Source organism: Neodiprion virginianus, chromosome 5 (assembly GCF_021901495.1).
Source record: "Neodiprion virginianus isolate iyNeoVirg1 chromosome 5, iyNeoVirg1.1, whole genome shotgun sequence".
NCBI classification, from domain to species: Eukaryota; Metazoa; Arthropoda; class Insecta; order Hymenoptera; family Diprionidae; genus Neodiprion; species Neodiprion virginianus.
The window spans coordinates 8,018,508-8,040,873 of NC_060881.1; the positions used below are offsets into that span (position 1 = coordinate 8,018,508).

A 22,366-nucleotide genomic window follows, 5' to 3' on the forward strand; every position below is an offset into this window, starting at 1 on the left:
ATGAGTGTGATTATATGTTCAAATTTGAAAAGTAATGACAAAAACAAGTAAAGTGAAGAAAAAAAAGTGTTTATAAATTAAAATGAGAACTGGCTGACTCTAAAGTCCCTGTAGTCGAGGAAATAAAGCAATGGACTGTCGATTTTTTGAGCAGTAAGACGGATTTTAATGCGGTTTTTTGCATTCGCTTCGTAAGAGCGCCTACAAACTTTGTGAACTAAATTGATTAATTAATTTTTTGAAAATGCATTGTTTTTGTAAATAATTTTTAAAGTTGGTGACTTGCGATGATTCACGTGAGTGGAAGTAAGTGAGCGATAATCGGTAAAGAAAGACAGCACTAGTGAGTGAGAAAGAAAACAACAGCCATTGACTATTGGTGTCCTTTACATGTCACGGTACTACCTTAAGCTGTCAGAACAATGAAATTCCTCCACATAATTATCAGATTATAGGTTAGCACAACAAGGACATCCAGCTGAACTGTCTGCATATAAATCTGATGAGCTTGAGTATTTCAAGGTCACTATTTTTTTTTACATTTTCAAAAATCGGCTGTGAGTTCTGACGGCATCCAAATCGTCAGTCTTTTGAATAGGATACCTTTTAGAGGTCACTTAACATTCCCCCTGAATATCTGACGAGCTTGAATAACTTTTTTTTTTTTTCATTTTCTACCCCTTCGTGCTGCCACCCCCGACTTGTCAGCCGTCAGATTAATACTTCTCTGTTACCGGAAGCACATAGGGCGTATACGATATTAATGTCTGACGCGCTCGAGTATTTCTTTATAATGAATATTTTTTACATTTTTGAAAATCAGTACCTACTTCCCCCGGCAGTAAAAGAGCATATATCATATGAACTTTTTTTCTTTTTAGTATCTAATATTTATGATCCAATAGGTTTTCGCAGCGCTCGAGTGACTTACCATTTAGCATCTTTTCCTCCCCTACTATAGAGTCTTGGTGATCGGTCAATTAAGAAAACGTATTTTTAGTTAACGTTTCGACCCGGATATGGGCTCTCCTCAGAACGATTTCTTTTTTTAAACTGTCAAAAATAACAAAAAGATTGTTGTAAAATAAATAATAGTACTAGAAGTAATCAGACTTAAATATTGTAGATGTAATACTCTTAAGAGCTATTATATATTGTTGATAGTAAGAACCCTATGATTAATTGAAATAAGGATGTTTTTGAGTGTTATTTACCTTTTGAATTAAGTAAGCGGACTGAGATGTAGTCGAATTCACAATTACAATTGGTGGAAACAGTGTTCTTTTGAGTGACGGTAGACAATGTCAATCTTCAAGTTATTTTATATGTGGGAGTTAATAGTTGGTAGTCATTAATTAAAAAGATTAAAGAACTATGTTTCTTCACAGTCAGTATGTCATTGTGTTAAAAGGTTATTAAAGAAGGTCTTTTTAGCAATGAAATTAATTCACAGGTGTCAATGAAGTGGAGGTAGGTTCTTTATAATTAAGTTCTTCATGTCTAACGAAATATTGTTGGTTGAACCAGTTGAGTCAGCAGGTGAATAACGACTGATGGGAGAAAACAATGTAATCCAGAGTGAAGGTGAACCTATTATAAACAATTATACAGAAAAACAATAAATATTTTGTAAGAAAAGTTATGTAGAAAGGACTGTAAATGGGGACAAAAAAAAAAAAATGAAAACAATGTAATCCAGAGTGAAGGTGAACCTATTATAAACAATTATACAGAAAAACAATAAATATTTCGTAAGAAAAGTTATGTAGAAAGGACTGTAAATGGGGACAAAAAAAAATAATTTTTTTTGTATGTAGTTAAGGTTAAACAATATTTGTTGTGTGGGCGGAGATTAGAGGTTTGTAAATATTACTTAAATGTTCAACATCTTGTCTAAGATTAACAGAATTGATATGACCTACAATGTTGCACATTTCTAATAACAGTCTTCTATAATAATTGTGTTCTTCACAAAGGATGTTTGTGTTGTCGTAATTAAAAGTGTGTTGTTTATCGATACTATGTTTCATTAGAGCTGTGTGACGTTCTTCAATCTAATGTATGTTGCGTTGGTGTTCCCTAATTCTAGTGTTGAGATGTCGACCAGTTTGACCTATGTAGACTTGATTGCAGTCATTGCATGGTATTTTATACACAACATTAGATCGTTTGCCTATGGGGATCTTGTCTTTGCCTGTATCAAAAACTAGTTGTAAATCTTTTGAATTTTTTCCAACAAACTTGACATTATATTTGGCGAATAAGCGGTTAAGTGACTCAAAGAGGCCGGATACATATGGGATGGGGATATATGTAGTAGCGGGTCTATTGTTATCTTCAGCGGGAGCAGAGTCAATATTATTGTCAGGTATGTTGTTGATGTAGGTACGTCTCTTATCAATTTGTTGGTGTAATAGGCCGTGAGGGTAATCATTCCATCTTAGTACATTGTATATGAGCGACAGGTTTTTTTCCTGGAACTCTGTACTAGCTAGTTTGATAGCTCTGTCAACTAGGTTAAAGATGGTGCCTATTTTGAAGGACAAAGGATGGTGAGAGTTAAAATTCAGGTATCTTTGTGACCAAGGTTTTTTTGTGAAACCAATCTGTCTTGATATTATTATTGTTGTGTATCAACAATACGTCTAAGAAACTGATGGCGTTATTTTCTTCTGTTTCGATAGTAAATTGTAATCTAGGATGGTACCCGTTAAAAATATTAAGAGTGTGATGTATTTTTTCATCTGGAACGGCAGTAAGAATTAATATCATCCACGTATCGAAAATAGAACGGTAAATCAAAACCAAGATCGTTAATGCAAGACGTTTCCAAGTCTTCCATGACGAGGTCTGACAGGATTAGGGAGAGAGGAGATCCCATAGGCAAACCAAACTGTTGTGCATAAGTACCGTTATTAAATTTAAAAATTGCGGAGTCAAAACATATTTTTAAGGCTTTTTCAAGTTCACTAAGGGGAATTGGGATCTTATTTTCCAAAGAAGCCCACCGGTTGTTTATTGCACGCAATGCGAGATCTGTAGGAACGTTGGTAAAGAGTGAAATTACATCTAAAGATATTAACGTGTAATTGTCCGGGATAATCAATGTTTTAATTTTATCAACTAAGAAAAAGCTATCCTTAACTCTCGAGATGGGAGGTGTGATATTGGTGGTGAGCCATGAATTGATAGTTTTGGCTAAGGTATAGGTCGGGCTATTGACAAATGAGACTATTATTCTTAAAGGGACATCCTCTTTGTGAATTTTTGGAAGCCCATATGCGCGTGGAGGGACACTATTGTACGTAGAAATGCTTCTATGTAGATTTTTGGTTATAAGTTTAGAGGTAAACCAATTAAAAGTGAGCTTATTCACCCTAGTTTGTAGGGAGTTACACAAATCATATCTAGTAATTCTATAAGTACTGGTGTCAGAAAGCTGCTGTCTCATTTTTTTATTATACGTGTCTCTATACATAGCAACCGACGTATTACCTTTGTCAGCTTTTAAAATCATAATTTCAGGGTTATTTTTTTTAAAATTCATGGTCTCCCGGATTTTTTGATCAGTGATCTGATGATTTTAAATCGATCGAGTATCGATAAACAACACACTTTTAATTACGACAACACAAACATCCTTTGTGAAGAACACAATTATTATAGAAGACTGTTATTAGAAATGTGCAACATTGTAGGTCATACCAATTCTGTTAATCTTAGACGAGATGTTGAACATTTAAGTAATATTTACAAACCTCTAATCTCCGCCCACACAACAAATATTGTTTAACCTTAACTACATAGAAAAAAAATTTTTTTTTTTTTGTCCCCATTTACAGTCCTTTCTACATAACTTTTCTTACAAAATATTTATTGTTTTTCTGTATAATTGTTTATAATAGGTTCACCTTCACTCTGGATTACATTGTTTTCTCCCATCAGCCGTTATTCACCTGTTGACTCAATTGGTTCAACCAACAATATTTCGTTAGACATGAAGAACTTAATTATAAAGAACCTACCTCCACTTCATTGACACCTGTGAATTAATTTCATTGCTAAAAAGACCTTCTTTAATAACCTTTTAACACAATGACATACTGACTGTGAAGAAACATAGTTCTTTAATCTTTTTAATTAATGACTACCAACTATTAACTCCCACATATAAAATAACTTGAAGATTGACATTGTCTACCGTCACTCAAAAGAACACTGTTTCCACCAATTGTAATTGTGAATTCGGCTACATCTTAGTCCACTTACTTAATTCAAAAGGTAAATAACACTCAAAAACATCCTTATTTCAATTAATCATAAGGTTCTTACTATCAACAATATATAATAGCTCTTAAGAGTATTACATCTACAATATTTAAGTCTGATTACTTCTAGTACTATTATTTATTTTACAAAAATCTTTTTGTTATTTTTGACAGTTTAAAAAAAGAAATCTTTCCGAGGAGGGCCCATATCCGGGTCGAAACGTTAACTAAAAATACCTTTTCTTAATTGACCGATCACCAAGACTCTATAATATATTACATACGAGGTCGAGAATTCTTATTCATCAGACATTAAATAAAGCATATTAAATAGAATACAGCATAGGTAATTTGAAGGTCGTAAACAATATTTCAAAGAAATTAGGAACTTTATTTTTCATATTTTATACATCGTAATATGGATCATATACTTGACATCAAAATTCTCCACGAATCTTAGGTTTCATATTAATTTTAACATAAATTATTGGTATAAGTTTCAGTAATATTATAAATCGGTAACTCACAGCTTCATCTGAATTGTTTAAAATTCGAATGAATATATATTGTTATTGTTAAAAATCAAATACCAAACTCGAGACAAATAGCATAAAAATATTCCTTTTCGTTTTGTCCGTGCAAGAAATATTGCTTGAAGATATATATTATTTATTACAATAATCACAACTTTCACTTGATTTAGAATCGTGTCTTTTTTCTTTTTCTGTGCGCTAAAGCAGAACCATCAATAAAATAAAAAATCACATTTTTATAAGACTTGCTTCATCAACAATAATTATATAGTTTGTACTTGGCAAATAAATTAACTTGCATTGTTTCATCTCACGCTTTTTTCCCTGACTAGATTAGTTTCACTATGATGGAGCGAAAAATTAAGAAACATTTATATTTTTTATATAATATATGCAGAATACACTATAGCGTTATATACCATTTCATCATATCTAAATTTTCAATTACAACCTATTTTTCTACACCACATTTAAATTAGTCTTATACAATGATTTTACCTATTCTCATTGTTGTACACTTGTGTTCAGTTGGTATATTGATCTAATACTGTAGGAATATCTTGACATACAGCATTTGCGAATCGTTGTAGAATGATGAAGTGGCAAGTGTAAAACCTTTCATAATCTCCATTCGTGCCCATCAACAAAAATTACATTCCTTCATCCATGTATTGATCCATTAAAAATATTAAATTGATATTTCGAAAAGGAAAACAAACACGCAAAAATCCCAATTGTTATTATACAAATACAAATTAAGAAATAACTGACTTTTACAACTTAAGCTTATTCAAACTGCGATACACGTGGTCTTAAATTACATTTTTCGTTCATTCCCAACAAACATTAGTTCAGTTTTAATGGCATATCTGTATAGTTTAATGTCTATTGCACATGTTGCTTTGTCAAGTAAAGTAAATAGAACAGAGTGAAAGATAAAATTGGCAAAAATCTATTACACCATTTTTAATTTTATAAATTATTTGTACATGGTAATTATAAATGTCAATAAAATTTTATACGTTAGCATTGAGAAGTCTGTTCTAAAGAAGGAAAAACTATAACGATTGCCATACAAAAGCAATCTTTGACTAGAGTTTGAATTGGTTACAATAGCTGTATAAAATTGTTGGAAGTAATGGAACAAAAATTAATAGTTGGAATTTATAATTTTTATTCCAATAAATATTATTATCTCGTGTTATGAAATTTTTCTTAACTCTGAATCGAACGTAAATTAAGATATACTTATGACTTCTACGCGCACACACACACATTTCACTACATATTTCAATAGTCATGTCATTAATTGAAACACGCATATATTCGTATTTTACGGTAAAAATTCAAACAAAATCTTATACTTTTAGCATAGATAAATACAGATTGATAAACATTAAGTACTACTTCATTAATACTCGTTTAGAGAATAAATTTGTATTATTTTGAAAGTAGACTGAGGTATTGCTTTTTTGTACTAAATTCTGGGTACTTCCTAATTGAGTATGATTTGTGCCGAATGATCCTATTTTTACACCAAAATCCAAAACCGAATTCCAATTACAAGGATACCGAGTTCTATAGTTCCTGTTAGTCAATTTAACTTCCTTTTCAGCATTTCGGAAGCAACCGTTGTTTCCTTGTATTTATAAGAAACGTAATCAAATCAACAATTTTCGTCCCAACTTTATCCTGCAATTACGAAATTTTGAAAGGAACATTATAGTTCGCTTATACAGCACATCCTGTATTATATATTATCAAACTTTCACCTAAAAATTAACATACTTAGTCATCTCATAGTTGACTTAGGTTACGTATAATCGTTTGAATAATTTAAAATGCTATTCTCTACCCTCTGAGACTACATTAAATTCTCTAAAACTTTTTTCCCATAGCCTGGAAATATTGTTAACGTTTCAAAATGTAAATATCTTTAACACAAGTTCACAGCTATAAAATTATTAAGCAATCGGTGGTATTGTTAGTATTCAAAGTTTGAAAAAAAGATAGCACAAACTCATTTCAGAACATACTTTTAACCCTTTTAACATATATTTTTAATTACCACTTTTCACTCTACAATCATACTTTGACTGTACACATATTTATGTGTGTGTATTATAATATATACACAGACATAGTTTTTGGAGTCAAACTAGATTAGTTACATTCAACCAAATGAAATTACCCCTAAAGCAGATCAAAAAGATTAGCCTAGAGAAATTCTCTAGGGCAGTAGACTATCAATATCGTTATATATTTTCGATTCTCTTTTTGGACAACATCAACATAATTCTTTGCATCAGTCTTCAATCAGTCTTACTGGTGTGTGCAATCAATATTTATTACAACTTAGTTCATTCTTTTCAAATACCTAAACTACAAAACGACCAATTACTGATAGAATCCGTTATTTCCACCCGAGCCATTACTTTCTATTCCACGAATACTAATAATATCCCTTTCCCTGTATGCGAGAAAATAAATAGTCTACCTAACAAAAAGAAAATTATTAAAAATTTCTGAAGTTCATGTCCGATTAATTCTTAAGTATACATATATAGCGGCGCCGAACTCGAAGAGGGAGAAACAAAACAATAAAATTTACACCGTCATTAAACAGATTAAAAAACAACCCGTTTAGGTGCACAAAATGTATGCTACGTAAAAATTTTAACCTTATTTATTTTCTTTCGACCTTTTTTATAGTCCAAGGTAATAAGGGGAAAAAAAGGATAAATAAGCTACTGTCCAGGGCTCTTCTTAAGCCAAGCAAGGCTGTTTGTACATATTCATATTGTTTGTACGTATTGTAAATATTCTATAAAATAAAATTAGTTTTAACATTAGCAGGTACGTTCGGAAATAAACTGTAAGTTAAAGCAATACAAAAGTTTATAACATTAGCTAAATCAATATGGACTGTTTCAATCAACATTTGACTCAAATTTAATTACACCATCTCGTTCCCCTCTTTTCGTTCATACGTGGCCTCGCAGGACGATGCATTAATTCTTGCCATGATTGAAGTAAAAACAACAGTTAATTTTGCAAAGTTTAGTATTAATCATGTATCAACATTAAGATCCTAGATTTCTTGCTATTGTAATTTCAATATTCGTGCCTTGCTGAGTCTCTGCGCCGAGATAAAAATTTTCTGCCGAACGCACTTTTAGGTGCATACAGTAGTCGAGGAAATAAAGCACTAAAAACGGCCCAACTGTCGATTTTTTGAGCAATAAGACGGATTTTAATGCGGTTTTTTGCGTTCGCTTCGTAAGAGCGCCTACAAACTTTGTGAACTAAATTGATTAATAAATTTTTTGAAAATGCATTATGGCATTAATAATATACATTTTGCAAGTGCACTTCCAAGAGACACTAAATAAAAAATTTGCTACTCGGGGGTTTTTGGGGTCGCTGAACACGAATATCGCCACGGCAACCGTCTCCGAGGTACCTGGTGCCCAGGGTGGACAGTATCAACGTCTTCTCCTAGAGTTTTGGCGAAAATTGTGATCGAATTTGTGATTTAATTAAGAACAATATACTTTAATTGAGGTAAAAATGATAATACTCAAGATAATTCCAGAAAAAAGGGTGGACAGTATCAACGTCTTCTCCTAGAGTTTTGGCGAAAATTGTGATCTCTTGGAAGTATTAATGCCATAATGCATTTTCAAAAAATTAATTAATCAATTTAGTTCACAAAGTTTGTAGGCGCTCTTACGAAGCGAATACAAAAAACCGCATTAAAATCCGTCTTACTGCTCGAAAAATCGACAGTCCATTGCTTTATTTCCTCGACTACAGGGACTTTAGAGTCAGCCAGTTCTCATTTTAATTTATAAACACTTTTTTTTCTTCACTTTACTTGTTTTTGTCATTACTTCTCAAATTTGAACATATAATCACACTCATTAAGCATACACTTTTTTTTTTTACTTTTACGCATTTTGCTAACGTTGGATAGATTATTTGATTCTAATTTTGCAATCGTGACATTAACACGCTAACGTTAAAAGTAATTTGAACTAAAACAGTTTCACAAATATGATATTAGCACACTCATAATATTAAATCAATCTTGTGTCACTCAACTGACTGTAACTTGATTAAATTTAAAGATATTAATTACCATTGCTATTATTACTGTTATTATTATAAAGTACCCTACCAATTCTATATTTTTGGAAAATAAGACATTACGCGTAATCATCAAGTCTTGTTAAACAGCAATAAAAATTTCTGGCAATTGTTATCACACATATAAGTAACTTGGAAAAATCATCAAATGTCTGAATTATATGGTACTTTTTTATATTGAGGTAGACACGGTCTAATTTCTATTTGACTTCGTTCTTGTAGTTCTTTCGTCAGGTTAAATTTATAAGGAATACACAGTAACAGTAAAGCCTACCATAAGATTTAAAAATCTTCATACGCAGTTTTATCAATACTGCTTTTGATCAGCACATCATTTAAAATGATATTATAACAAGTCGTAATTGCATCACATGCTTTCAAAGGCAGGTAAAAAAAAAAAAAAAAAAAAAAAACCATGCATAACCCCCCAATATCTAAAGTAATCATTGAAAATCATCCATCAGATCTGTTATCTGTTATCTGAATACTATATTCACTCAATTAATATATACTTTCAATATTATTTGCAAATAAAATACTTCAAATGTATTGCACTATACCTTGTTAAAATTGAGTTCAGGGTTCAACTATATAACCTAATCCTGATTTCACTCTATTTAGTATAAGATGAAAGTGAACTCATTTTAAAGCTGCCATTAAACTGCAGCTTCTTAGTTGTAGCATGACTACTGTTGAAAACACTCCCAAATTTATTCTAGCTCCAAGTTTATTTCCACCATTTGCCCATTGTAAGGCGCTATTCCAATTCAAATAAGATGATGGCAAAATTAGATTGATTATGTTTTTACCTTTCATTACGTATATTAGATATCGCAAATTCAGTTCTTAAGCTTTACCCCATGTATACATACCGGGTGTCCGATTTTAATCTTACATCTAAATTATCTCGAAAAATATTGCTCTGATCAAATTTTGTTTGAAACAAAAGTTTTAGAGTTCAAAGGGGGACGTTGAAAAAAAATTTTGTTTCAAGGTCCCAAATTTACAATAGCGACGCTACGATGGCTGACATGGTTTTTTTTTAAGGGAAACCCAACTTTTTTTTATGACAAAATAATGCATTGCATTGAAACTAACAACTTTTGTAAGAAACATTTTTCGATTCAGATTGTGGTTTTCATGTTGGAACTCCATTTTTGACTATTTAGCGCTGTCCGGAAGGTACCATACAAAACCCAAACCACATGAAAACCACAATCTGAATCGAAAAATGTAAGATTAAAATGGGACACCCGGTATATATGCCTAAGCTCGACTCGAAAAAAAGCTTCTATAAACAGATAACACGCTACATACTTCTTGCTAAAAATGTATCAAGTGATTGACCTCAGTTTCTGAGTTATACAGTTTTGCAACGGTATTGGTTTTTGATGAAGATGATTTATCTTGACGGTATTGGTTTTTGCTTCTTAAAATCTAGAATATTTGAATTCTGTTGTTACCGAAGTCAACGACAACTATTGCTCCATTGGGTGTTAATGTTATGCCCGCGGGTCTATCGAGTTCACCAGGTGCTTTACCCGAACTTCCTATCCTCCACATTAACTCTCCTGACGGCTCAAATATCTGTATCCTGTGATTTCTAGAATCTGCAACTATGATGTGCCCGTCGTCGTCTACCACAACACCCTGTGGTCTCAAGAATTGCTTTGAACCAGTACCTTCCCCACCTAAGAACCTTGCGGTTCCCAAGTTCGGCGGAATAACGACTAGCCGGTGATTGTTGAAGTCGGTTACAATTATGTTGCCCTCTGGAGAGAAAGCAACACCTCGAGGCGAATCAAAGTGCTTTGAAGGACCAGTGGTATTTTCGAAGCCAAACTTTCCTAAATATACACCTTGGTGTGTGAATAGTTGAATACGATGATTTCGTGTGTCAGAGACAACTATTTGGCCTTCAGAATTAACAGCCACATCCCAAGGGTAATTGAATTGGCCTGGCCTAGAGCCCTTTTCACCAAATGTATGTAGAAATAGTCCTTCGATGGTAAGAATTTGAATTCTATGGTTATCTTTGTCAGCAACCACAATGTGGCTTTGCGAGTCTGTAGCTACACCGGCGGGTCGATCAAATTGACCCGGACCAGAGCCCTGGGTACCAAATTTTCTTACGAAAGTACCATTTTCTTGAAAAATTTGAATACGATTATTCGATCTGTCTGCTACGATGATATATCCATTCTTGTCGCAGCAAACACCCCAGGGTCTGCATAACTCTCCATCTTTGTTCCCTTCTGAACCACAAATAGCAACTGTTCTTAGTCCCATAGAATTTAAACTGCGATTGATTTTCAAAGATACGACAAGATCGCATCCTAGCACAGGTCTACCACGAGGTATGACATGCCGTGGGAAGTTGGATACTATCCTACTACTGCCCATGGGAGTTTCTATTGCCGCTGTCCGACCTCTAACAGATCGACGATCTCCTATGGGGCCTGGATTTCCAAAAGTGACTGGTCCCACGGAGGCGAATGAATTTACCAAATTGATATTTGAATCTAGGAATGACATCCAGTCGTCGTCCCTGGGTACTACAGAATTCTGATATTGACGAATCTGAAGCACCTGTGCATAGATATAAGTAGATTTTAGTCATTTATTATCTGACCTAATGGTCAAAGATATTGGAAAGAGCAATATACACCTTTTATATATACAAATTTTCACTGCCTTTAATTGATCGCCTGTGATTGGCAAGTGGTTAAAATATTACATTTTCTCATAATCACGATGTACATATTGCTAAATAAAAAGAAAAAAGAACTAACCTCTTTGGCACCCGTTTCCTTGATACCCAAAGTTCGTTCGGATTATTTGTCGTGTGTTGATCGATTGCTTCCCTGAGTCTGTTAAAAATATCCCATAGTCCAAGGAGTATTTTCGTAAGAGCTTGTGCTCTAACCTCTAGTCTTTCGTCTCTCATCAGCTTTATTCTCTGAATTGCAGTCAGCAATTTCTCTTGCTCTTCACAATGTATAGGAAACCCTTCAGAGATCCTTATCCTCAAAAAAGGGTCTGTCTGAATCACCCATCTCTCCATATTTTCGTGAGTATGCTGAATAAAAAAAAAGAAGACATATCAGAATTGTGTTTTTTTTTTATGATACAGAACTGTGGTATCAAATTACTCGGCCGATCCACTTTATTAATATATATGCTGGGATTGAACAAGAAAAGTCATTACCTCGACTAGTTCAATCCCTCGTAGAATGTTTGAGATTGCACTGCAAATTTCATTCAATATATGGAGCGGAGTAAATTCACCACCTCTAGTAGCCCTCCACAATTGGTACACAAAATGACCCCTGTGATCCTTGTTTACGCATACTTCACATAATACCACTTCACAAGGCTCGCAGTAAAGTTTTATAATTTCCCGATGAACATCGCAATAGAAGGTAATTGTTGGTGGGGTTGAGTAAGAGGTAACAGCTGAAGATGGACTTGGTGTATTGCTTCTTGTGTCAAGTTGAATTCCGTGATTTCTTGTCAGACGACCCTTTAGACAGAAAAGAGGTTTTCATTAATACATTTATTCTCCCTTTAGTCGGACAGTGTGTTTTAGCATCAACTAAAATATGTTAAAAGCATAGAGATGATAGTGTTAATCAGTTTGTACCCTTTGATGAGCCATCAGACATGGTTGGCAAAGAAGGTACGTGCAATCTAGACACTTTGCCACCACTTGGGGAACATTCCTGGAACTCGATTGATTGCAGTTGCCACAGACCTCCCTGGTGACCCACCCAGGACTATTACGAGAAGGAAATGTCCACGTGGGACTCAAACTACTTCGTGAGGCCATTGTATGCCCCACGTCCTGTTCAACGAATTTATCAGCTTCAACTCCCAATTGAATCTGGAAGAAAAACAACAAAATTGCTAGATGTTTTCTAACAAATCCAACAACAAAGTTCTTATTTCTAAAATTTCTGTTAAATTCATTGCTGAAGAAAATATCCCTATTTTGCAAGTTTAGAATTATGTTGAAGGAATTAAGCTTGGAAATAATGTTTATGTTCTGCTGTACAATAGTATACTAATCGTGAATTTCAAATAATTCCTAAGTTATAGGAAATAACGATTTTCTTGAAAATGCATCGTCACATTAAAATAAAGAGCTTCAATCTCATATTTGATTGCAAATTGAATGATACGTGAAAACTGGAACGTTGCTTGAGTTTACATGCCAGGGCTGCCAGCGATCGAAGTCTGAAAAAGTAGTTGTGTCAGTGGCATCTGCCATGAAAAAATATTTACTAAAATAGTGGCATCTCAAACCCTTAGAATCTATTTTTTTCTGATTAATAAATATGGGGGTCACAAAAAAGTAGTGTAGGCCTGTTCTATCTAAAATCACCGATCAAGGTCGGGGCGAAAAATTCAAGCAACTTATAGAAAATATCCATGATAACGACAAATTAGAGGAGACTCATATTTAGTCATTTGGTCTAAAAAAACGTCGTCTCTCTGTACAGCTATTCCCATTTTTTGTGAAAAACCCATTTTTACACATTCCGTAAATTTATAAAATGCCACAACTTTTGGATGAATAAACGGAGTCCAGTAATTTTTTTTTTTTCCAAAATGTATTGTTTGCTTCATTCAGAGGATCTCGAAGTAAGGAAGGTCGATTGAAAACTGCCGGAGTTATTTAACGTGATACATATTGTCAAAAAATTCACTTATGATTTTCTAGAATTTTCTTTTTTTTCTCGCATATTCCTTTAAAAGTATACTAACTTTTCACACAAGTTTATTTAGCGGGTAAGGTCTTCTATGAGAAGTTATGAGTCTTTTAATATCACGCATTTTCGACATATTCAGATGTATGTTTTTTACTAAAAATTATTTTTTTCATGTAGCTACGTTGTTTCCTTCTGTATAATGCTTGTATTACGAAGAAATAAGTGGATATGACAAGTACGAAAAATCCAATGGAAAATAAGACTGTATCAGCTTCAAAATATTGGAATATTACAACAATAAACATGAGTAAGCTATGTATATCAAGCTGGAACCGCCACATTCGAGAATCGATAAACCTCCTGTGGAATAATTAAGGACTAATTAATGGCTCATTAGGTGCCCTATCTTCGAATTAATTGCTCCACGTTTTTAAAAAAAACCTGTGGCGGTGCCACCTCGAGATAATCCTAGAACCGTTACGCCGAAAACTATGGGATCGAAGAGAAATTTCGAAAAACTATTCACGCCAGAATTAAAGGCTCATTAAAAGCTCCAGGAATTCATGTTTAAAAGATTTTTTGAAAGCCACCCCTAGGCGACAACACTCCCCGAACTCGAAACATCACTGTAAATCTTTGACGGAATAAGTTACAGCGTTCCTAGAGGCGTCAAAATCACTCTATGAAAATATCAATATTTTTTTACGAAAAGTTTTACAGACACTCTTCAAGATGTACCTAAAAACATATGCATCAAATTCATAATATTACATTCGTAGCGTTTCAGAAATAAATTTCCAAAAATTAGTTTCTTTACATGCTGGTTACAGGAGGATAATCACTCAAAGATATAATTCAATAATAAAGAATTACAGAAATCGACTTTCAGCGAGTACTTCGATTTTATTCAATCGGAATATTACAAATCATTCTTCAACAAATATTCTTGCCATTTTTCATTTGTTTTTCTCACTCGAACCTTTGCCACCTGAGCATTTACCGTAGCATCCAAGCTGCATAAAGAATATTTCTCAGAATATTTTATCTACGATATCTTGTTGCATATACTATATAATAAAAATAAATACCACATGAGATTTTAAAATAATTAATCAAGTTCCAATATTTTATATCAGTTCTACGACAAGTCATCAACCTTTTTGTTTTCTCGAATATATTGTAACTCTCGTTGGAATTATGAAATAAAATGTGGGTACTTGAGCTTGTGTGGCAAATGAGTAGCGAAAAATGAAATAGTTGTGAAAACTATGTTTATTGCTAAATGCGGTGTTATTCGTTTAAAGCCTGAAACAAGACTGTTTATGCAAGAATGCTGGTTGACGCAGAAATCTTATTCACTTTAAGCCATACGACGTTTACAAACTTCTTTTATCTATGATGACTACTAGATGATTAGAAAGGTGGGTAAGACGGGTAATTTCACCCTTTGTAACAATAACATTATGTGATTTATTTGCGCAATAAATCATTTGTTTCATTCTTTAACTTCTCTTTGTCATTGCTTTTCTGAAATACCTGAATGTATTTCCAGTTCTTAAGAAATAAAACTGAGTTGACAATTAGATTAAGTTAGTGGTAGAGGGCGGCAGTCTTAGGTCTTGCTCCCTATTGACAACATCGTAGATCTGGTGCTGGGGTGGACCATTTAATACGCAAGGACAGTGTATCAAGAGCCTTTAATCTTAGAGTAATTTTGACGCCTTTAGGAACCCTGTAACTTGTTCCGTCAAAGAAATTTTTCGAGTTCGGGGGGTGTTCTCACCTAGATTGGTCAACAAAATAATTTTTAAACATGGATTCCTGGAGCCTTTAACGAGCCTTTAATTCTGGCAGGAACAGTTTTTCAAAATTTCTTGTCGATCTCGTGGTTTCTGAGGTGGCACCAGCACAGGTTTAAAAAAAAACGTGGAGCATTTAATTTCCGAATAAAGCATTTAATTAGCCTTTGATTAGCCCTTAACTATTCCGCGGGAGATTCACCGATTTTCGAATGCGGCTGTTCCAGCTTGTTATAGCTATATGAATACCCTAACGTTGATTTGTTCTTGCAGTGAAAGTACGGTTCGTTACTATTTCCTTTTTTTCGGACGTAAATCTTTCGTATTTCAACATCGTCTAGTGTTCTGTTTCACCCTTGCGAATTTTTTTTTTGTAGCAGAATGACAGAATATGCGTCTCTTCAAATTTACCGACGAATCAGGTTTTCTTTTTTCTTTTTTTACAAGTCTTGAAATTATTGTGTTGACCCTGATGGGCGATTTAAAATGAAACCAGTCATCCACACAATCATATTGAAGTTATTCACGTTATCGTAAGGATTCATGCTGAGGTAAAACCGTTATTTCGCCATTTTCGGACTGTTTGAAATTTAGTAAATCGTAACAAAACAAAACACACTCATATTTCGAAATCTTAGTTTCTTCGAAATGATTGTAAAACTAAGAAAACAATTATTTTTTCCCAATGTTTCGTTGTGATAACATTACTAAAATCAACCTCGTCCTACAGTGGCATCCAGACATTTTGGGCGACGCGTTCACGCGAAGAGCAAAATTTTCATTTTCTTGTTATCAGAGACATGTAAATAGAGGTAAATAGTAGCGAGTGTGAAAACAGTGGCAACATATTGTTATTAGTTGCACACTGAAAGCCCTGAAATGCGTATACTACGGGTATGGCAACTGGATGGCATATTTATGGGTATGAAGATAATTCCGAATGTAAATTAATGCAAGGTGAAATTAGAAATTCGGGGTCCCGGAACGAAAAACTCGTACTCCCTGCTTTACAGTCTGGAATAGGCCAGGGTCCCAGGTTCGTGACAAGTTGGAGGGCTAAGGAAACAATTGAAACTCGGTTTACGGTATGGGACAGGCCCAAACCCTGGGTCTCGCAGGGTTCGGAGAAGCTAAAGAGATCTTTTAAAAATCAATAACCGTATTTTGAAGTAAGAAATGCATTTTCTTCCATACGGAAAAAGGTAGAACGTTCTAAGCGATACTGTACGAGAAAAATCGCTTCGCAACGAGTTAATATTACCTTTATCTACCCAATACGACGCGACGCGTGTTAAGCCTTTGAGGGGCACATTTAAAAAAAAACCAATCATCAAAGTCAAAGTGATACAAGAGTTTTTTGGGGTCGCTGATTACGAATCTGAGGATAAATTTGCAACGTTTAAGATCGTGGATGCAAGATGGCGATTATAATTTTCAAAATCCTAGATAAAAAATGAAATATGGCGCTTATTCTCCCTCTCGGCGTGACACAAAACTAACGACGTGGACGTGGGTAGAAACTAGTTACTTATTTGTTTTTGCTTTCTCATTTTTCCACTCAAATCGAAAAAACGCAAAGAACAGACAAAGTACTGTGCGACAATAGCTCTAGTTGCAAGTATTCAAGTGTTCAATTTTTATTGCAGGTTCGTATTCGCCATTTGCCTCATGTAAAATTATATTACTTGCGTAATCAGCACACCGTAAAACATGGGTATTTCAATTTTGATTATTGGGTTATTGGGTTTTGGGGTTATTCAAATTCCATAATTATTTTTTTGAAAAAACCGGCGTGTCAAAAAATTTACACAAGATATATATGATAGGAAACATAGAAAAGATTCATCAAAATTTTCACAGCTCTAGCTCTATTCGTTTAGCAATAGCCGATTTTTTTCGGAAGAAATTGATTTTTTTAAATTGTTTATAAGAGTAAAAAAAAAAAAAAATAATTCAGTTGGCCTAATTTTTCATAATGGTTATATTATTTAGGAACCTAAGAGTCTGAAAATGCCTTAGTACAGGTTACAGCCACGAAACATCGAAGAGGTAAAAAAAGAAAGAACGAAAATAACATAGGTGGGAAGTATACTTCCCACTGCCCCTCAAAGGGTTAAGCAATATTAATGTGCGCGGTCAGAAGTCACATGACTACTTTTTTTCTCTCAGCCAACCTATCACAATAGTTGTCTAATAATTAATAGAAGGTTCGGCAATGCGTAGAATTTACCATCGAACTTGTATCAGTGAAGCTTACTTTGCGATGAATTCAGTCTTTCGACAATAATAATATGTCATTTGTTATTTTTCCCCCGTTTATCTGGTCATCATTAATGAAATGTAGGGCAGATATAGACAGAATAGACCTCAATGAAAAATATCAACAGTTAGTCAACCCTCTACATTGAAAACTATAGATTTGAGAGCCTTTCAAAAACTAGGTAAAATTTCGCTAAAACAGTGACTCAGTTGGAAGTTCTCCGCCCACCCAAATTTCAGTTTGAACTGAAAATATATTTTTTTCTTCAAAATAGAAAGTAAACAGAGAAGAATGCCGTTTCGAACGAGTCTCTAAGTTGATTAGAAACTAAGATACAAATTTTTCAATATGACTAAAAAATCGACTTTTTTTTAATTTAAAAAAATTCTCCAGCGGCCAAATTTGATCGTATCGGACTGAAATTTTCAGGCTCTTCTCCTTTCCTACCCTACTTCAGAAAAAAAAAATCAGCATCAAAATCACTGACCCAAGTGCGCACACTTTCGTCGAAAAATAATGGATCTGCCCGTGTGTGTGTGTGTGCGTGTGTGTGTGTGTGTGTGTGTGTGTGTCGAGGATGGCGAAAGAACGTAGTTATTTTTTATGATATAGTTATAACGCTTTTTTCTAGTATTTTGAAGAACTGCTTCAGAAACGAGAATCTATCAACCAGAGAATCTTCGAGCAGATTGACGTATGTTTCTGAAATTGAATGTTGAATTTCTTTTGAATAGTTTATTTTTTTTTTTTTTAAGTGAAAAACCGCTAAATGACCGGTGAGTTTGGGAGATGATAATACAGCCGAAATGAATCGCAAGCGTGCGATCAGCGGCCGTGCCGATTTTTAGCTGCACTATTTTTAATTCAAGCGAAACATTCGAACGAGAGGAATAATCATTATATTGTTCATATATATATATATATACGGTGTGTGTACATCTATCAACTAAATTTTGGAGATGAGATGAGTGCCAATAATGTATAAATTACTTGTAGTGTATACGCATTAATATATGAAACTGGTTTGGTTTTTCTGAAGCGAAAATAGATGATACGGACCATCCGCGGAGTTCCCGAAGCACATATGTATATAGCATATAATGTACGGGCTAAGAAAGCTTCGGAAGTTATTTTTGTAACCGGAATACAATTCACCCTGGTGCAGCGAGAGCTCACGATAAGTGCTGTTGCTACGGTAGGGAAAGACGACGAGGGGAGATGAGAATATATAAGGGGACGCCCCCGAATTTCTGAAACCGAAACACCAATCGATAAGTTTATCCCGCACAAGAGGGTGGATATGTGCAATACACATAAATTATATGGCTATACCGAATGGCCAAGTACAACAAACCGTCTTTGATAAATTTTATAAACAATGGCAGTTTGTTGTAATAATATCATAACGGCAATCAGCACTAATTACAGGTAAGATTGCGCATACCAAGCGTGTATGCATTAATACCGTGTATCGAAAATTGACGACAAGTATTACAATATCATTACGGAAATTGATATCGCGGTTGAAAAAAATCGTCGATTCTTTGAAACGCGTGATTTTACGACGCCGGACGCTATCGAAGAAAAGGAGGCTAGGCTCTACCAAACAAACATTATATATATTTACTGAAGTATGCGAGTGAATCATCATTTTTATGTCATATATATGTTTGTATACGTATGAGTTATTGTAACAGAATTTGTTAGGTATCTAAATTATACACTTTTTGGTAAAAATTCAAACAAAATCTTATACTTTTAGCATAGATAAATACAGATTGATAAACATTAAGTACTACTTCATTAATACACGTTTAGAGAATAAATTTGTATTATTTTGAAAGTAGACTGAGGTATTGCTTTTTTGTACTAAATTCTGGGTACTTCCTAATTGAGTATGATTTGTGCCGAATGATCCTACTTTTACACCAAAATCCAAAACCGAATTCCAATTACAAGGATACCGAGTTCTATAGTTCATGTTAGTCAATTTAACTTCCTTTTCAGCATTTCGGAAGCAACCGTTGTTTCCTTGTATTTATAAGAAACGTAACGACAGTTTTAGTACAGTTCAAACTGTACTAAAAATATTTTCAACAAAATATTTTGCAAACATTTTAAATGAAATGCCGAGCTGGATGGGTTCTCAATTTATCACTATCAATATTTCATTGTCTTATCAAACGCATACATTTTCAATTTCTGAGAAACGACTAGATGGATTCGGAATTTTTTTAATTTGCATATTTCACGTGTAACACCTTGATGACTTTTATATACTTACATGACACTACTTTAATGTCATTAAATTGTGAATATTTCATGTGTTAAATGACATTAAATAAAATATATTATAGTCTTGGTGATCGGTCAATTAAGAAAACGTATTTTTAGTTAACGTTTCGACCCGGATATGGGCCCTCCTCAGAACGATTTCTTTTTTTAAACTGTCAAAAATAACAAAAAGATTTTTGTAAAATAAATAATAGTACTAGAAGTAATCAGACTTAAATATTGTAGATGTAATACTCTTAAGAGCTATTATATATTGTTGATAGTAAGAACCTTATGATTAATTGAAATAAGGATGTTTTTGAGTGTTATTTACCTTTTGAATTAAGTAAGTGGACTGAGATGTAGTCGAATTCACAATTACAATTGGTGGAGACAGTGTTCTTTTGAGTGACGGTAGACAATGTCAATCTTCAAGTTATTTTATATGTGGGAGTTAATAGTTGGTAGTCATTAATTAAAAAGATTAAAGAACTATGTTTCTTCACAGTCAGTATGTCATTGTGTTAAAAGGTTATTAAAGAAGGTCTTTTTAGCAATGAAATTAATTCACAGGTGTCAATGAAGTGGAGGTAGGTTCTTTATAATTAAGTTCTTCATGTCTAACGAAATATTGTTGGTTGAACCAGTTGAGTCAGCAGGTGAATAACGACTGATGGGAGAAAACAATGTAATCCAGAGTGAAGGTGAACCTATTATAAACAATTATACAGAAAAACAATAAATATTTTGTAAGAAAAGTTATGTAGAAAGGACTGTAAATGGGGACAAAAAAAAAAAAAATGAAAACAATGTAATCCAGAGTGAAGGTGAACCTATTGTAAACAATTATACAGAAAAACAATAAATATTTCGTAAGAAAAGTTATGTAGAAAGGACTGTAAATGGGGACAAAAAAAAATAATTTTTTTTGTATGTAGTTAAGGTTAAACAATATTTGTTGTGTGGGCGGAGATTAGAGGTTTGTAAATATTACTTAAATGTTCAACATCTTGTCTAAGATTAACAGAATTGGTATGACCTACAATGTTGCACATTTCTAATAACAGTCTTCTATAATAATTGTGTTCTTCACAAAGGATGTTTGTGTTGTCGTAATTAAAAGTGTGTTGTTTATCGATACTATGTTTCGTTAGAGCTGTGTGACGTTTTTCAATCTAATGTATGTTGCGTTGGTGTTCCCTAATTCTAATGTTGAGATGTCGACCAGTTTGACCTATGTAGACTTGATTGCAGTCATTGCATGGTATTTTATACACGACATTAGATCGTTTGCCTATGGGGATCTTGTCTTTGCCTGTATCAAAAACTAGTTGTAAATCTTTTGAATTTTTTCCAACAAGCTTGACATTATATTTGGCGAATAAGCGGTTAAGTGACTCAAAGAGGCCGGATACATATGGGATGGGGATATATGTAGTAGCGGGTCTATTGTTATCTTCAGCGGGAGCAGAGTCAATATTATTGTCAGGTATGTTGTTGATGTAGGTACGTCTCTTATCAATTTGTTGGTGTAATAGGCCGTGAGGGTAATCATTCCATCTTAGTACATTGTATATGAGCGACAGGTTTTTTTCCTGGAACTCTGTACTAGCTAGTTTGATAGCTCTGTCAACTAGGTTAAAGATGGTGCCTATTTTGAAGGACAAAGGATGGTGAGAGTTAAAATTCAGGTATCTTTGTGACCAAGGTTTTTTTGTGAAACCAATCTGTCTTGATATTATTATTGTTGTGTATCAACAATACGTCTAAGAAACTGATGGCGTTATTTTCTTCTGTTTCGATAGTAAATTGTAATCTAGGATGGTACCCGTTAAAAATATTAAGAGTGTGATGTATTTTTTCATCTGGAACGGCAGTAAGAATTAATATCATCCACGTATCGAAAATAGAACGGTAAATCAAAACCAAGATCGTTAATGCAAGACGTTTCCAAGTCTTCCATGACGAGGTCTGACAGGATTAGGGAGAGAGGAGATCCCATAGGCAAACCAAACTGTTGTGCATAAGTACCGTTATTAAATTTAAAAATTGCGGAGTCAAAACATATTTTTAAGGCTTTTTCAAGTTCACTAAGGGGAATTGGGATCTTATTTTCCAAAGAAGCCCACCGGTTGTTTATTGCACGCAATGCGAGATCTGTAGGAACGTTGGTAAAGAGTGAAATTACATCTAAAGATATTAACGTGTAATTGTCCGGGATAATCAATGTTTTAATTTTATCAACTAAGAAAAAGCTATCCTTAACTCTCGAGATGGGAGGTGTGATATTGGTGGTGAGCCATGAATTGATAGTTTTGGCTAAGGTATAGGTCGGGCTATTGACAAATGAGACTATTATTCTTAAAGGGAC

At 33.8% G+C, this 22,366-nt stretch overlaps 1 protein-coding gene across 1 annotated transcript; it reads right to left on the bottom strand.

The window, feature by feature from the left end:
- Positions 1–10,367: 10,367 nt before the first annotated feature.
- LOC124304774 (E3 ubiquitin-protein ligase TRIM71-like) lies at positions 10,368–12,779 on the bottom strand. The gene is made up of 5 exons (XM_046763392.1): positions 12,594–12,779; positions 12,159–12,473; positions 11,877–12,029; positions 11,743–11,778; positions 10,368–11,539 (listed from the first exon to the last, which is right to left on the bottom strand). The coding sequence occupies exons 1-5, from the start codon at positions 12,777–12,779 to the stop codon at positions 10,388–10,390; spliced, it is 1,842 nt and encodes a 613-aa protein (XP_046619348.1). The 3' UTR covers positions 10,368–10,387.
- Positions 12,780–22,366: the final 9,587 nt, after the last annotated feature.

Bases quoted from the DNA above. Each gene is read 5' to 3' on its own strand.
- LOC124304774 (XM_046763392.1), bottom strand. From the start codon at position 12,779: ATGGCCTCACGAAGTAGTTTGAGTCCCACGTGGACATTTCCTTCTCGT. The intron at 11,779-11,876 runs GTTAGAGCACAA...AAATAATCCGAA, and splicing joins TGAGAGACGAAAGACTAGAG to CGAACTTTGGGTATCAAGGA. The intron at 11,540-11,742 runs GTTAGTTCTTTT...ATCTATGCACAG, and splicing joins AGGAAACGGGTGCCAAAGAG to GTGCTTCAGATTCGTCAATA.